The sequence below is a fragment of the Juglans regia genome, chromosome 14, assembly GCF_001411555.2.
Source record: "Juglans regia cultivar Chandler chromosome 14, Walnut 2.0, whole genome shotgun sequence".
In the NCBI taxonomy this organism is placed as follows: domain Eukaryota; kingdom Viridiplantae; phylum Streptophyta; class Magnoliopsida; order Fagales; family Juglandaceae; genus Juglans; species Juglans regia.
In genome coordinates this window covers 20,484,465-20,502,489 of record NC_049914.1, presented here as the reverse complement: position 1 = coordinate 20,502,489, position 18,025 = coordinate 20,484,465, and the positions used below count along the sequence as shown (strand labels likewise).

The 18,025-nt window shown below is 37.2% G+C and overlaps 1 protein-coding gene across 1 annotated transcript; it reads left to right on the top strand.

The window, feature by feature from the left end:
- Positions 1 to 15,148: 15,148 nt before the first annotated feature.
- On the top strand, positions 15,149 to 16,408 carry LOC109002378 (probable CCR4-associated factor 1 homolog 11). Its single transcript, XM_035685249.1, has one exon. The coding sequence runs from the start codon at positions 15,507 to 15,509 to the stop codon at positions 16,347 to 16,349; it is 843 nt and encodes a 280-aa protein (XP_035541142.1). The 5' UTR covers positions 15,149 to 15,506; the 3' UTR covers positions 16,350 to 16,408.
- Positions 16,409 to 18,025: the final 1,617 nt, after the last annotated feature.

The following is an 18,025-nucleotide window of genomic DNA, read 5'->3' as shown; positions in this document are numbered from 1 at the left end:
TTTTTTCATGCTTCTCTTCAGCCCGTGGGACCTCCCTCCCTCTCATTTCTTTCCGTGCATCTCTTTCCCCTAGCCCGCTGTCGTGCGCCACCGTCCAATGACACCGCCTAGCCCACGGCCTTCCCCACCCTTCGGTGCCCCACACTGACCCCAGCCACCACCCCCTACGCTCCCTCTTTCTCTCTCTTGGCCGTGTACAACCCATTCGGGTTGTGTAACTTCTGCGCCGCCCAACGGTGCCGCCACAACCACCACCACCATTAACTTCACCGACATCCTTAAGTCCTTCTCTAGTAATCTCGAGTCTTAGTTTGTCTCTGTTCAAAAGTGAGTTTTTGAGACCAACAGGCCTAGTGCATTTTGCATTGTTCTGTTGCTGTGTTGTCACCTATTGCACTTCTGTGATCCTTCGAAAAGTATGTTATAGCGCTGTAAGTATTTTTCAAAGAACGTTTGAGATTTAAATGTATTTTTACACTAACTCATATTTATTGCGAACTGGATGGTTGTGTCGGACTGAGTCCGAGGAGTAAGGGCGTCAGTTAGATTGGATTATGCAGTTGTTCGTGTGATTGGTTTATAATGTGAGATTTGTTGGCTGTTTCGGGTTTAAATATTGGTGTTTTGAATTTGACGTTGGTTATGGTGGATACTGATGATTTTAGAAAGTGATAATATATTTTAGGATTATGAGAGTTTTAAGTTTTGAGGAATTAAAATATGTTATTTTAGAAACTTAAGCTTAAATATCGAAATATGTGATTGATTGGAAATTTAAAGAAATTACGTGATTATTTTTATAGGTGACGATTTATAGTCGACTCGACATTTTTTTGAGGAATATTCTAAAAAGCTAAGTTGTCTAGGTAAGCGGGTAGATTTGCATAAAAAAAAATGAACTGAGGTTGGTTTGTAAAAGTGTGCATGTTGTTTAAAAAAAAAAAAAGTGAAAAACAACCTCAATATATGTTTTGCATTTACTCATGAGATACGTATGAAAGAGAAAAGAAATATTTTTGACATGAAATGTTTAGACATGAGCAATATTTGACATATTTCTGAAATGTGCAAATGAGCGAATATGATATCTGTGAATTTTTGTACATATGATATGAAAATGATTTGGGTTTGTTTATGATCAAATGGAAATGATATGAATAACTTTCACACATGTTTTGATATGATATGGATATGATAAACCTTTGGCATACTTATATGTTCTGAATCTGATTCTGAATATGGTTATGATATGATGATACTGGTTCATGTTATATGGTTGATACCAACATGATATGATATGATATGAGTTGGAAACAAAGTGATATTTTTACGTATTATTTCATGTGTGTAAACTCGGGGCTCCGAGAATGAAAAATAGGAAGTTCACCATATGACACTGCTTGGTTTGGCCACTGGGGATAGCACAACCCTAGCACAGGGGTTAAATATGGTATATGATATGATACGATATGATATGATAACATGAAGATGTTCAGTTATGTTATGCCAAAGCGTTTTTTAATATGAAACGGATCTTTAAATATGAATAGTTGATTTTGAGCATGAAAAGATTGAAAAGTTGCTCTGATTTTCTGATAACACGTTTTTCTGAGATCTGCATATAAAAATAAAATGTCTTGTTTCTGCATACTAAACTTTGTGAAAAGGCTCATGTTTACATATTAGTATATGTTCTCTGCTTAATGAGTTGTTGATAACTCACTACTTATCTTCACAATATTTTTCAGATGATTTGAATGTTCCAGTTTAGGATTAAGAATATGGAGCATGGGTGAGAGGAGTTAAGAATGATGTTTTAAGCGTAGAAGGTTTATATGGATATTGAGGATTTTCATTCAGTAAGGTTGTTGTGCTCTAATAATGTGATTTGTTAGGAGGTTGATGTTTATATTAAGACTTTGTATTGTCTTAGAATAATTAAACTATAGTATTTGATGTGAATTAATGAGTATTTTGTGCGATAGAGAAAAATTAGAGTATGTACTATGTGGATGAAAAATAATTTTTTTAGGTGACATGAGTTAACTCTCCAGACCCTCGGGAACGGGTCGTTACATAAGTTTTCTAAGTAAGTATACACTTAACTAATTAAGTGTTTTAATTAAATAAAATAAAATAATAATGTTAATAGTGCGTGTATTATCAATAATTAATAGTTTATACTTTATTTTAAACTTTTTTACCTTTAATATTTCATATATCCAAATACAAATAATTAGGTTACAAGAAAATTACATAATCATTATAATTAATTAGAAGAAAGTCACATAATTATTTGTTTTCAATTTATATAACTACTTTAAGAAATTATAAAATAACATATAATCAATTATTTAAACATTTATATAATAAATCAATCGATTCGATTTGGTTCGAGGTGAAAGAATCCTATTTTAAGACCAGACTGAAAACTAAGATTTTCTACTTTCTTAGATTGATATCGATCGATTTTTTAATCGCACTACAAGAAAATAGGTCTTTTCCGACAATATTTAGATCTCTGCAAAACAAATTGCCGCATTTCGGATTTGCTGCTTAATTCTAACATGAATTTGAAAAATGTTGAGCAAGAATTCACTATTAGGGTTTCTGCGGCGACTTTTATACCTTTTGAGGTGAAAACAAGTCACCGCAACAAATATTTGTAACTATAGCAGCATTTATATCTGTCGGATAGAAAAATCGCCGTAAGAAATATTTTTGCGGCAAAAAAGATCGCTGCAATAGGTGTATTTTTCGCCGCAATAGCTCTCATGCGACCAATTAATTTTTATTAGCGGCGATATGTGAAGCGCCGGAAATTGCCTTTTACAAATATTTTCGACACTATAGACAAAACTATTTGCAGTGAATTTTTGTCGCTATAAATAAGCAGTACCAACAGTTTTTGATTCATTGAAAAATGAGATTTACATATTTGCGATGACTTTTTAAGCTATTGCGGCGATATTAGGTCGTCGTAAAAAGCTAATAAAATTTAATTCTTCCGCGTGTTTTCCCTTGGTCATTTCCCTACCGTCTCCCCCCAACTCCCCCCTCTCTCTCCCCAATCCCTCTTCTCCCTCAAGCCTCTGCCGCGCACAGCCTGTCGCCAATGACTCCACCACGCCACCGCCACCTCACCTCGATGGCCACCCCCTCCTTCTCCCCCAGCCTGTCGCCAATGAAGGTTGCACATTTCCTCTACAAATCTGTTACAAGAAAATCGCGATTTTGGTATTTTTTTCAAACTAATTTGTGATTTGGATTTTGTCGTTTGTTTTGCTTTACATGGGTTTCGATGAACACTCTGTTTCGATTTACACTCTGCTTTGATGTGGAATTTATTCTTTTATTGAGTTGGGTTTTCTTTTATTGACTGCATTTTGCCCACCAGAGCTTGGAGAGGCAATTTGTTTAGAAGGACAGTTTTAAAACAGTAGTTGGATGGTGCAAATAACAACAAGTATTTGCAGGAAGATTTTTATTTCCTGTAAAATTGGGATTCTGGTACTATCAGTTTCTTTGTTTTGTTTGCAGGAAGATTTTTTTATTCTAGTACTATCGGTTTCTTCTGGCTCTTCAAAATGATTTCTATTTTCTTTTGGGATTGTGACGAAACGGTAGTTTTTAAGGGTGGTTGTTGGATGTGATTTGGAATCTAGGAGTTCGAGTTTCTTCTGGCTTTTCAATTTAGTTTCTATGAATGTTAAATTTGTATCACATTGATGTACTCTTCTGAGTTTATTTGATGCTTAACAATGGAGGAATGTTAACTGAGGGATGCTAAATGAGGAGATTGGCTACCCAGGGAGAAGAGAAGTGAAGAAACGATTTTTTTTTTTTCAAGGGAGGGGGTTCTATACGAGTGAGGGATTTAAGTGAGGGGGTTCTATATATATGCAGATCGGTGGCTATAAGTCCTATGGATAATTATCTCTTGCTCAAGGAACCCTAGTTTCATTGATCTGCTTTTGTTTGTTCCACTTGCAAGCCTATGTGTGAATATCTTTATTAACTTTGTTTTTTTTTTTTTTTGGGTGGTAACATGCTAAAAGAATGTTCAAGTGAGATTTCTAGCGTACAGTTAATTCTAGAATCTTAGCACTAATTTCTGTTTCTTTATGAATCTCTAACTCTTTCCCAGCATGCAAATATCACTTGTCCAATAAGAATTATCAAAGCAGTTACAAAATCTGATGGTCATTCCCATGCAACCCAATACAATGTTTGTTTCTTCATATGGTTGGGAACAAGTATGCTTTTATTGAGTTGGTCCAGCTTGCTAGAAAATCGACCACTGCTTTTGGCATAACCCAGCTCAGCCCAACCCTTCCAAACACTCCATCCCACGGCACTTTAGCCATTTCACAATGAAGGAGTAGATGGTTCACTCATTCCGCTTCAACCCTGCACATAAAGCACCAACCTTTTTCCAACTCACTAGTGGACCATTGCTTTCCTGCACATGAATACCCAAACCTCCATCAACAATCGGGCAACAAACTTTTTTCCAACTCACTAGGGGAGTTTTAGTCTCCTATCCCATGCCTCCCCACAAAAATTCTCTATACAATTTTTCAATACGATTGGTCACGCCAACTAGTAAAGGGAATAAAGAAAGGAAGTATGTAGGGATATTAGAGAGAGTACTCTAATATACCTACTCTAATACGATTGTGCTTTTATTGTTGGGTTAGTTTCACTTAGTTTCTACTCCTGTCATTGATTGAGTTTCTGTGTTTTATTAATTTCTTTTATCTCCCATAGGATATAAATCTGAAACCATTTATGTAATTTATTAGCTTGGAAACTCAATCAATACTTCAATACAAAGCCTTTACAGTATACACTACTAATGCTTTTGCATGGGCTTGAATTTCTTGGGGATAATTGGTTATAAGGTCTTTTCTTGGGGATAATTGGTTATAAGGTCTAACTTGCGAGATTACAATGTGATTATTGTTTGCTAATTCACTGGAAGAGAAATGCACATATGTAGATGTAAGCATATGGAGCAACTTGCGCACACTTGCCCATGTTCTGATCTAATTGTAAAGGAAGTTTTAAAACAACATCATTTACCTTTGGAGGGTTGTTCACACTCATTTTTCTTATCCTAAGTTTCAAAATCTTTTTCTTTTTATTTTCTACTTAGGTGTTTCTAATGTCTTCATGTCTATTGGATATTGCACCCCTTTGATTTCTACAAATATCTCATTAACTTTTAAAAAAAAAAAAAAAAAAAGTATCTCAAAACTTAGTGAAGAAATTTTGTTCATTCATTATTTCATAGTAATGAAACATAACTTTGCATCTACATTAATTAAAAGAAAAGAATTCCCTCCCACTTTCAGCATTCCAGTTCCTAATCTTTATATATAATTAGTTGATCTTAACTGTTTCTTTGGTATAAGTTGCTAATTCCCTCCCCCATTTTGCATGGATTCTCTCTCCTTTTCCTTTTGGTATCCTTGTCCATGTCTCATCTTATTGGCTGACTCCGAGCACTATATACATATATATATATATGGGGATATAGTTCATTTATTCACTCATTAATTAATTGCCTATATATATAGCGTGAATAATTAATTGAGTAGAAATGTGAAATCTGAAGGATGGTACATTTGATTCGTACTGATCTATGATGTTTATCAAGAGGATATCTGATTTGAAAGGATCAAGTATTGGATTCCCTCATTTGTAGGATTTGAAAATAGTGAGGGTGGGAATATATGAAGCTTTGCACAGCAGTTGCCATTGCTTATCTCAGCAGCTTGATTTGGATTCAACAGATTCATTGTGGTTAGTATCAACAATTTTAATGGCAAATAGTGTTCTGTTTGCTTTATTTTTTGTATTTTCTTTTCAATTATAGCTGCATCCAACTTACACCAACTTCAATCTTAAGCTACTACTTGTATGTGGTCTTCTATATACTTGATTCAAAACAAGTACACTTGGTTAGAGTTGGTTTTGGTTGCTTAGAGCTGGTTTTGGTTGAAATTTGAGTTCACTTGGTACTTTTCATGTCACCTCTTGAGGTTGAGATGGAGGGGTGGAATAAAGGAAGAGAAAATGAAAAATAAGAGGTTGAAATGTTAAGAGAATAGAGAAATAAATCTACTGATTTATTGCTGAATTATTTCCTCTGCTGCAGAATGAATTTATTTTCTGCTTTGCTTCTATTTGGGCTCAATTATGGAGCTACTGACCAACTTTAATCATGAGCATATGAGGGGATTCAATGGTGGAGTCTTACATAAGAAGAAATGAAGAAATTCTGAGGAGACCATAAGCAAATAGTAAGAGAATTCACAATAGATTCTAACATTGAGTTGTGTAGATCTTTCTGTTTTCTTACTATTAGGAATACCAAATGACCTTAAAATCTCAGTATGTGATGTTTGAAAAACCTTCATAGAAACCACGAAAACTATAGTGAAGTCTATAGAAAAAGGAGGAAGCTTGAAGGTTAGAGAAACAACTTAAACTAGTTCAAGTTTGAGGTGAAAAAAAAAACTGTCATCTATTATTACTATGTTTCTAGTTTGATTTAGTAGCTGCAAATCAGTCCCATTAATGGCTTGGTGATTTTATGGAGTTATAGAATCAATTGGACTTTTTTTTTTTTTTTTAGAAGAGTAGGAAGTCACATGTCCAATAGTGACCCCTCCCAAATTTTATTAATAAAGCCCTCAGGCGGAGGAATACCGTGGTTACAAGAAAGGACCATGGAAAACAGATCCAAAAACAAGAACAAACTAGAACAAAAATAAAAGACCATTATTAAAACAAAAAACCACCACAACCCAAAACCAAGGCTTACAAAATAACCCCAACTTTTACAAAACTAACATCTCAAAGAAGGAAAACCCAAAGAATCCAAACGGATCAAACCTCTAAGAACCCGAGGCAAATTATAACTCGAAAAAACCCACTCAAATCCTAAGGCCCCTGCCTTTGCTAACCAATCTGCCACCCTATTACCTTCACGATAAACATGCTGAAACCGACAATGAACCGTGCAAGCTAATTCAACAATTTCCTCCCAAAAATCCTCCAGATACCAAACTCCACATCGCCCTTTACTCCACCAAGAAATAACTACCATAGAATCCATTTCAACTATCACATTTGATATATTCAGCGTTTTACATCTTCTCAACCCATAAAGGAGAGCCATAAGCTCCGCCTTATTATTAGAACCAAACCCAACATAAGAAGCATAAGCCTGAACCATTCCACCAGAAGCATCCCGAATAACCCCACCAATACCACAAGAGCCCGGATTACCCATACTACTACCATCCGTATTCAATTTAAACCACCCCAGCGGAGGTTTATCCCACCTCACCACTTTACAACGTGGAACTTTCGGAACCACCGGAACTATCCACAAAGCATCCAGAATCATACCATCTCGACAAGACAAAAAATTATTTTGCTTAGCCGCCTGTGAAATGGAACCTAACCACACACATATAGAATGAACAATAGAATTATGCGATTCCACAATACCTTCCATTCGAGCAAGACACCTTCTTCTCCATAGTCGCCAAGTAATAATAATGGGAATAATGCTAACAATAAAGCCCACCTGTGAGGAAGAGCTAGCCCTCCTAAACCAAATCTCAACATTCTGTTTCCAAGTTCTACCAAGAGGAATTCCAATAAGATTACCAAAAAAAGACCACACTCTGAATGGAAATTCTCCCTCAAAAAACACATGATTAATATCTTCAATATGACCATGATTACAGCAATTACATTTAGATACCAAAGGAATACCAATACGGCGTAATCTGTCGTCCACACTCAAGGCCATAAACCATGTCCTCCAAAAATGGATAGACATTTTTAAAGGAAGATTCTTATGCCAAATCCAAGCATGCCAAACCATAGAATTCCCTCTAATACGAATACAGTTCCAAGCAGATTTTGTAGAGAAAATACCTGTATCCATAGGAATCCAAACTAGAACATCCTTTCCATTCTTTAATCCAGCTAAATCCGTTATTATCTCCTCCACCTTATCATGCCCTACTAACTCCTCCAATAACCCCACATCCCAACTATCCGACAATCTACAATCTTTAACTTTCGAAAAAGGAGAACCCATAATATTCATATCATTAATCAATGGACCATTATCCCTCCATTTATCATACCAGAAAAAAAGATCACCCTCTCTAATTTTCCATTTTGAATTATTTAACAACAACGGAATACAATTCGCAACCATTCTCCAAAATCGAGATCCTTTATTATTTTCTATAAGATACCATGGCCGGTTTCCAACATATTTGGTTTTGAAAAAATTAGCCCATAAAGAATTTCCTTGAAGGAGATTCCAAGCGAAGCGCATATGCAAGGCTTTCTGAACATCCTCAAGGCTTCGTAACCCAATTCCTCCTTCCACCGGCTTACACATCTTATTCCAAGCCAACCATTTCCTTTTGTTCCGTCCATCAGCTTCTCCCCAAAAAAAAGAACTCATCAATCTATGGATTTTGGTAATAACAACTTGAGGTACCTGTAAAACAGCAAGTAGATGGATATTCATACTAGATAAGACATGCCTCAAAAGAACAAGTTTTCCTCCCGAAGAAAGAAGCCTCATCTTCCAGCCACTAATCTTTTGCCTTACTTTATTCACCATTTCCTCTAAATGAGCCTGTTTCAAACGCCCTTGAATTATTGGCACACCTAGATATTTGAAAGGAAAAGTTCCTTCCATACAACCCGTCTGCCTTAAAATCCTTTGCTTATGCCGGTTTGGAATTTTATTAGAACAATACAAAGCAGATTTCTGAACATTAATATTTTGTCCTGACCACCTCTCATATTGAATCAAAATTTTTTGAAGAACCTGCACCGATCTTTGACTACCATTAGAAAAAACCATAACATCATCAGCATACATCAAATGAAATATAATAGGAGTACCTCGGGCTTGAGAAAATAAACCAAATTGATTTTCTTGCACACTCCGATGAATCAAACGGGAAAGGACCTCTTGTTGGATGATAAATAAATAAGGAGATAGAGGATCACCTTGACGGAGCCCACGACCACCCGGGAAAAAACCCTTAACCGTTCCATTCATCATGACAGAATACCAATGGCTAGAGATACAAGAATATATCAACTCACAAAATTGAGAAGAGAAACCAAACCTTTGCAAAACCATTATCAAGAATCCCCAATCCACCCTATCATAAGCTTTCACCATATCAACTTTTAACAAGATATTCCCCCCATGAATTTTTTTATTTATAGACTGCACCAACTCTTGAGTGAGACTAATGTTTTCAAAAATACTCCTTCCAGGAATAAAGGCTCCTTGCTCCAAAGAAATCAAGCGAGGTAAAAAACCAGATAGACGAGAAACAATAATCTTAGAGCAAATTTTATAAAAAACAGAACAAAGACTAATAGGACGAAACTTATCAAAACCTGTGGGAGACTCCATCTTTGGTATAAGGACCAGATATGAGGCCGTGAAGAATCTTGGAAGATCCTTGGTCATAAAGAATTCCACTACTGCCTTCCAAACATCAACCTTAACCACTTCCCAACAATTTTTATAAAAACCCGCTCCAAACCCATCAGGACCCGGAGTGCTTTGATTTGGGATAGATGATACTGCCTCAAACACTTCCTCTAAAGTAGGCGGCCTAATCAAAGAATCATTCTCCTCCTCTAGTATGTCCGTCTCAATAAGGCCTTCCAGTCTAGCTTGCTCTATGGGCGGTTCTCCACGAAGTGCAACTTGAAAAAATTCCACCGCCCCTTGATGAATACTCTCCGGATTCTCATAAGTCATACCATTCGATCTCATCTCCAGCATTCTCTTCCTTCTTTTATTAATAAGACAAGCATGAAAAAATTTTGAATTGCTATCTCCCTCCAACTTCCATTTAAGCTTAGCCAATTGAGCTAATCTCATCTCTTCCCGATACCTCCATCTAGCTAGATTAGAGACAGCTTCATGTAGCTCTCTCTCCAAACTAACCTCCCAATTTGATTGAAGCCGAAGCTCAATCTCCTCAATCTGTTTTTCAAGGGCATCAATACGCCCTATTGTGTGACCAAATACTCTTTTATTCCATTCCCGAAGCACCACCTTGGTATGTTTTAATTTCTTACTTAAACACAAGAGCGGGGAACAAACCATCTGTAAATTCCAAGCATTTCTAACACAATCCAGAAAACCAGGATGATCCACCCACATCTGTTGAAACCGAAATGGAGATGGCCCATAGTTAAAAGAATCTTTCTTGAATTCAATGAACATGGGAGCATGGTCTGAACTAGATCTAGGCAAGTAAGAACAAATAATATTAGGGAACAAATTACTGAAAGAATTATCCATAAGAGCACGATCAAGTCGAGCCCACGAACGGGCCAATCCTGACTGCCCATTACACCATGAGAAACAACTCCCTTTCGAAGCCATTTCCATAAGACCCCTTTGATGAATCCAATCATTAAAATCATCCATAGCCACAATTTGCCGAGGTCTTCCTCTTCTCCTTTCTGAATCATTCCTAATAATATTAAAATCCCCCACAAAAAGACAAGGATCTACACCCACATGATTACTATTTAGCTCTTGCCATAGATAGCGCCTCTCCACCCAGGAACATTTAGCATAAATCACATGAATCAAAATTTTATCCGCACCATTCTCTACAACAACAGAAATATATTGCATACCCAACTTATCAACATGCACCTTATACATACTATCCCACAAAAGCCATATTTTCCCCCCTTCCACCTCATTAGAAATAACCATATCAAAATTTAGACTTCTAGCCACTTTGCGAGCACCCTCTAAATTTTGAAACGGTTCTAAAAGTGCAACAATTTTCGGTTTATATCTTCCCACCAATGCCTTTAGTCTGGTTCTAGATGTTCCCACCCCTCTAATATTCCATACCAAAATGGAATCAATCATTAAGCAATTTTATTTCGGGCAAGAACCCGAGAAGAACTACGCATTTTAATAAACTTTTTTTTATTATACCTTTTCTTACCATCATTCAACTCAGATTCAGTAAAATAGTCTTTAGTTTGTGAAAAAACCTCTGGATGCTGTTCCGGTTCTGGTTCTGAAGAACAATTCTCTTCCAACATTATTTCTTCATCAACTTCTTCATCAACGTCCTCAGCAATTTCCTCATCCACCACTGGTTGCGTCTGCTCCATTGTCGGTCCAGTATTGTCCGCACGTAAACTCTGATTTACGTCCATATTAGACACCACATAACCCGCATCCGTGACCATCCCTGCACCATCTGCGACCCCAACGTGTAGCATTAAATCTGTTTCATCCTCTGTTTCAACATAAGACGTCAACTGCACCACGTTATTGATCACCGGAGGAATTTCTTCTCCTATCTGCTCCGGTTTTTCCTCATCCTCAGAACCCAATTGCACCATTTGGTCTGCCACCTGCACTGACAATTCTTCCTTCTCGGCATCCAACTGCACATGAACTGCAACTGCTGCTTCCGTCTCCTTTTCCACCGCAACATCCTCTGTTTCTTTATCCACAAGAACCAGCAAAGGAGTTTCAACCTTATCATTATTCTGCGCTACCTCGTGATCATCCAACAAACCTTTCATACTCTCTTTTCTCCCCCCTTTCTTACCAGCTTTACCAGGATTACAATTTCGAACATCATGACCCTGCATCTTGCATGACGAACAGTAAGCCGGGAGCGTTTCATACAATATTTCTTGCTTTTGGCTAGAAGAAAGTCCAGGCACTCCAATCCAGAAATGAGACAAAGGCGGTTTTGCAGCATCCACTTCCACACAGAGCCGTGCACCATCCGTTCTTGTAGCGCACCTTGTCGGATTATCACGTCTAATGAAAGTTCCAATCGGTGCCATCAAAATCTTCAAGAAAGATTCTTGATAAAAGTTTGGAGGAAGACCCGGCAAAGAAATCCATACCAGAACCCTTGATGGCTCGGCATCCTCATTGAACTCTGGTGACCATCTGAATGCACGATAGAATATCCCATTTATTTCACAAACCTCCCGTGATAAAGCTTTGGTGAAATCAACTTCATTAGCCATGCGAACAAAAACATTACGCGGCCTCCTCATGGCAGAAACTACTGGATTGGCTGTAAGTCCCCATCGATTGTGAATGAAAGCCCTCACCGCATCCAACGACGGACGATTCTTCAAGAATTTGAGAACGACAGAATAGCGGAAAGGTTCCGCTGATCTTGCTATTTCTTCTTTGGTAAACTGAAAATAAACCTCACCATCCAACACCTTTGGAATCCTGGGTGCAAGAACCATCTCCGGAATAGGTTGAGGGACTGCACTCACCAGATCGGCAAAGGAAGGCCGACCGGTGCCACCCTCTACGGCTGCCATGCAGCCTCACGTAAAGCCCAGACCCCGTGCACCAGCGAACCCAATTCTTTAGAGAGAATTACGTTCTCGAAAAGAAGGATATAGAATCAATTGGACTTACTTGTCTTAGTTTGACACATAATGTAGCAAGTTAACTTCTGACTTCATAAAGTTTCATGCTCAGAATTTTGAATAAAAGGAATCTGCCTCTTCACTTACTAGGATTGTGTAGAATTGTGAATACAAAGATTTTATATGATCTTAATTACTAGGCTTTCGGTTCTGCCTATTTGTGGTTATGCAATGTGATTGTTGGCAAGACAAGAAAATAAAATCTACAAAAGGTTAACTAAGTTACAGTAATTTTGTTGTTAATTGGCAAATTTTATTTGGCATTCTTGTGATACTCTTCAATCCTTGCAGGGTGCTCCCTGCAAATGTGTATTTTTAGAGTACTTTGTTGTTAAGTTCAATGATCTTGCTCAATTCTATTTTTTCCCTTTCAACAAGTTTGGGATTAATTTTGGTACAGTTCTTAGTGTAGGTATTATAGATTTTGGGTTCTTTATTTAAGCTACTATAGACTTTGGATATTTTTTGAGTATGTAAAAAGAATATTAGTGCAATCCATAGTGTAAGATAAAATTGTGAAGCCTAGAAAACTTGGATGTGTATAATATTTTTTCTGTATTCTGTTTTGTGCATTTTTTTTTAATTTTCTGAAACACCTTTTCGGCTAGTAAAATTCGCCGGAAATAGTTTTTCATAGCAAGACATATTTGAGGTGACATGAAGTCGCCGGAAATAGTCTTTTGCAATGAAACCTACCTGCTGCAAATACTTAATGGCGCTGCTAACTTATCCCGAAAAGGCCGCTAATACCTTTTTGCAGCGACATCCTTTGACACAAGTAAATTTCTCATTCCCGTTGATGCTTTTAAACGCTGCAAAAGTGTCCAGTAATTGCAGTAAGTTTTTATTTTTTGCAGGGATTTATTAATGACGCTATCATGTATTTGCAACACGATCGGTGACTTGTTGGAGGCCTTTTTTGCAGCACCTAAATGCATATTTGCGGCAGATAAGTAATGCTGCAAATAATTTTTTTGCAGCGTTTTATAGTGATTCGACGCTTATTCTTATTAGCATCCGGATTTTTGCAACCAACATGCAACGATTAGAAATTCGCTGCAAAAAGATATTTGCGGCATTTTTTGGGCTTTTAGCGGCGAAGTTGAAGTGCTAGAAAAGACCAAAATCCTTGTAGTGTCGGTTCGATCTGAACCTATCAGTCGGCTTTTTTAGTCTGCATCGAAATTCTTACACCCCTGACTGAACCCCAATCATAAACAGATCATATGTATTGACATAAACAATAAATGACTATAAAAGAAAAAAAGGAGAACTACATTTTAGTCAAATTAATGAATAAATTGAAAAGTCTTCCCCAATATATTTATCCTTCACCCTAACTATTCTTTCAAAATTGCTGGTTAAATCGATTTTACAATTTGACTTGGTAGTAAAAGGTGGTTAAATCACACTTAAAAAAATAGAATAGTCATTTTTTGTAATAAAAAGCGCACTTAGTATGCAAGTTTTGAACATTTATCTTAAAAAAAAAAAATTAGGATCCATCATAAAAAAATTATATTTTTTTACATGAGTTTTAAATTTATCTATTTTGTTAGCAGTTAACTTGTCAAGTGCTACAAATATTCCCACGTAAATTCGTCTAAAAACTAGATTAAATTCTTAATATGAATTTAGCTTTTTCTTTTACTCAATTGAAAATTTCCAATGAACTTATCCACTTAGGCCCCGTTTGGTTTCATAGATCATCTTATTTTATTTTATCTCATCTCATCTCAACATTCAAATATCATTCAAATACAAATACTTTTCAACTTTAAATTTTAAATTTTTGAACTTTTTATCTAATAATTACTTAATCATTGTAACTTTTATCAACTTACAAAGAAAAAATCAAGTTTTTCAAATTTCAAAACAAAAATAATATTAAAAAATAATATTCTAACAATATTTTAACTTTATAATATTTATATTCAACTTTTTGACTCTCATTTCTCAAAATTTCATAAAACATCATAATTCAAGTCATTCACTTTTATTCACAAATTATCTCACTACTATTAACATATTTATCATCTCATCTCATTTATGTAATCAAATGAGATCTTAAACAACACATCGAGAGGGAAACGTTGAGAGCACAAGGTTTTTATAAATAAATTATTTTACATTGAAATAAAAATAAAAATCAAAGATATAATCCTTTGACCAAATCAATAACAATTTCTCACTGCTAACTAGGATTGTGCATATAATCTGAAGAACTGCTGAACTAGATTAAAATGAACCGACCTGACACGACTTTTATCGGGTTGCTATTAGATCGGATCTCCAACCCGACAAGAAGCAGATTTGTGTTTTGGGTGTCAACCCGTCCAAATATAAAAACATCACTATCTTCAAATCTCAAACCTTAGCCGTTTTGTTCAGATCTCAAACCCTGCATAAGCCCTCTCCCGTCTCTCTTATCTACCATTCGTCTCCCTTTCTTCCCTCCTCCCATACCTGTAAACATTGGCAATCAGCTACCTTGTTATAGCATCAACAGTAATAAATTTCAAGTGTCATTAAAACGTGCACAAAATAGAAAAAACTAAAAGAAAAGGATAAGCCCAAAAATTGAGTAGAAAAAAGGCAACACGGACCGAGTCACTGTGATCGGCAAGTTGCCTTGTTCAAACCTAGAAATGCAAACAAACGCGTTGAATCAAGACTCTTTTTAGTCCGAGTTTCAGAGTCTCAGACCCCACCCCACCCCACGCACACGCTCACTCCCACCACCTCTCAACTTGCACAGAAATCCCTCTCCTTCCTTCCAAGCAACATCCCTTTGTCCGACTCCACGCCCTTTCCATATAAACACCCACTGCCTCCCCCCTCCCGAACTCACCACCGCTGCCCCATACATCGACAAGATAGCAAGAAGATCGTCTTCGTCTTCGTCTTCTTTTTTTCATTCTCTCCGATATCGAACACTAGCTCCATCTGTTCTGAAAGGCGCTTGACGACTGACTGTCGATTTGACTATGGTTTCTGACGATCCTACTCCGTGCCTGAAACCGATCGTGATCCGGGACGTCTGGGCTTCTAATTTGGACTCCGAATTCGAGCTCATAAGGGACGTTATCGACAGCTACCCTTTTATTTCCATGGATACCGAGTTCCCCGGCATGGTTTTCCGACCCCCGGTGGAACCCACCAAGCCTTACTACCGCCAGCTTCTTCCCTCCGATCATTACCGGCTTTTGAAATCCAACGTTGACGTCTTGAACCTCATTCAGGTGGGCCTCACGCTCTCCGACGCTTCCGGTAACCTTCCTGATCTCGGTGGCGGGAACCGTTTCATCTGGGAGTTTAACTTCAGCGACTTCGATGTGGCCCGAGACGCCCACTCCTCGGACTCGATCGAATTGCTGAGACGGCAGGGGATTGACTTCGATAGGAACAAGGTAGAGGGAATCGACTCCGCCCGGTTTGCCGAGTTGATGATATCGTCGGGACTCGTCTGCAATGACTCGGTGAGTTGGGTAACGTTCCACAGTGCCTACGACTTCGGGTACCTGGTGAAGATCCTCACCGGCCGTAGCCTGCCCAGTGGATTGGAGGAATTCTTGAAAATCTTGAGGGTGTTCTTCGGGCAAAGGGTATATGACGTCAAGTACCTGATGAAGTTCTGTCGGAGCTTGTATGGCGGACTGGACCGGGTCGCTAGAACCCTCGAGGTCGATCGGGCGGTTGGAAAATGCCACCAGGCCGGTTCGGACAGTTTGCTAACGTGGCATGCGTTTCAGAAGATGAGGGATATGTATTTTGTAAATGATGGGCCGGAAAAATATGCCGGTGTGTTGTATGGGATGGAGGTGTTTTAAAAGTTAAAAGAAGAAAAAAATAATTTTTTATTCGATTGAAAAAAACTTATATTTATATATTTTCAGTCTTAGAATATATAAGTTTTACACTTTCTTTTTAAAAAGAAATAAATAAATATAGAATACACATGAAAAAATTAATTTTTCAAATAGAATGTTCGAAACTTACATACTTTAAGATTATATTTAGTATTACTCGTCTAGAAAAGTAAGAATCCGCGGAGATGATTTTTGTAAAACAATACAACAACTTCCCCACATCCTACGTATAAGGACACTCCCATAATGTGTTCAGTAGTTTCAACAACCAAATGACAGGGCAATTAGGATCATCCAAAACTTTTTGTTTAGAAAGATTACAACCTATTGGTGGCAGAATATTGCAAGCCCTCCACATGAAATTTTTAACACTGTTAAGAACATGGGCAGGCCATATTCTCATCCAAAATTCTTCACTAGTCTTAACCTCAGAAGGGCCACATGAGTGTTTGACAGATCTTTCATTCTCCAAATGATAGGCACTCTTAACATCAAAACAACTAAAGGAAGTATCATACCATATTTATTCATCTGCAAATAGCAAAGGGCTTAGAGGTAAACTCAGAATCAGATCAGCTTCATCAATAAAGAAAGTTTCCCTGACCAACCTAGAATTCCACTCCTTGATATGATGATTAATTAAAATATTAACCGTGGCATTATCATTTATCATGAAACTAGATTTCTTTCGTAACCATTTATCTCTTCAAACCCCAATACTTTTCTCATTCCCAACCCTCCAATTCAAGCAATCAGGAAAAAGATTCTTAGTTGCCAAGAAATTTCGCCATAAATTAATAAGAAATATACATCAACAGACTTAACATCTCTATGGGGGAAAATACGTTGCTTTTAAAATCATAGTTGAAATGGATTGAGGATTGTGAAAAAATCTCCACAACTGTTTTGCTAAAAGAGCTTTATTAAAACATTCAAAACCACGAAAGTCCATACCATCTAGTTTCTTGGAATTACCCATATTCTCCCAACTCATCCAGTAAATCTTGGAATCATTTTGCTAAAGTCCCCAAAAACACCTCTACATCATTCTATTAAGCTGCAAACACAAAGTCTTGGGCAACAAAAAAATGCTCATATCGTAAGTTGGTATTACCTTGATGGCAGTATTCAAAAGAACTTCCTTACATGCCTGGGAGAGAAACTTATGCTTCCAATTGCTAAGTCTATGCCAAACACAATCAGCTATGTATTTGAAAGACTTGGCCCGAGATCTTCCAATTAAAGCAGGCACTCCGAGATACATTTCAAAGCTGTGAGATGTTGTGTTCCAGCAATAGTTAGGATAAAGTTTCTTATCTCTTGATTGGTGTTTTTATTGAAAAACATTGTTGTTTTCTCCTGGAAGAGTTGTTGCGCCGAAGCTCTTTCATACAACTCTAGTAATCCTTGCAATCTACACCACTCAAGGATTTTGGCTTCGATGAAAAGTATAATATCATCTGCAAAAAAAAAAAAAAAAAAAAAAGGAAAAAATATGAAACCCAGTCCACCCCTCTAGCAATTGGAACCCCATGGAGGGGTTTTCTGCACTCAATAGTTTAATCAATCCACTTCGAACTTCTGAATACAAGAGAAGATATGGACTTAGCGGATCTCTTTGCCTTATACCCCTACTA

Bases quoted from the DNA above. Each gene is read 5' to 3' on its own strand.
- LOC109002378 (XM_035685249.1), top strand. From the start codon at position 15,507: ATGGTTTCTGACGATCCTACTCCGTGCCTGAAACCGATCGTGATCCGG.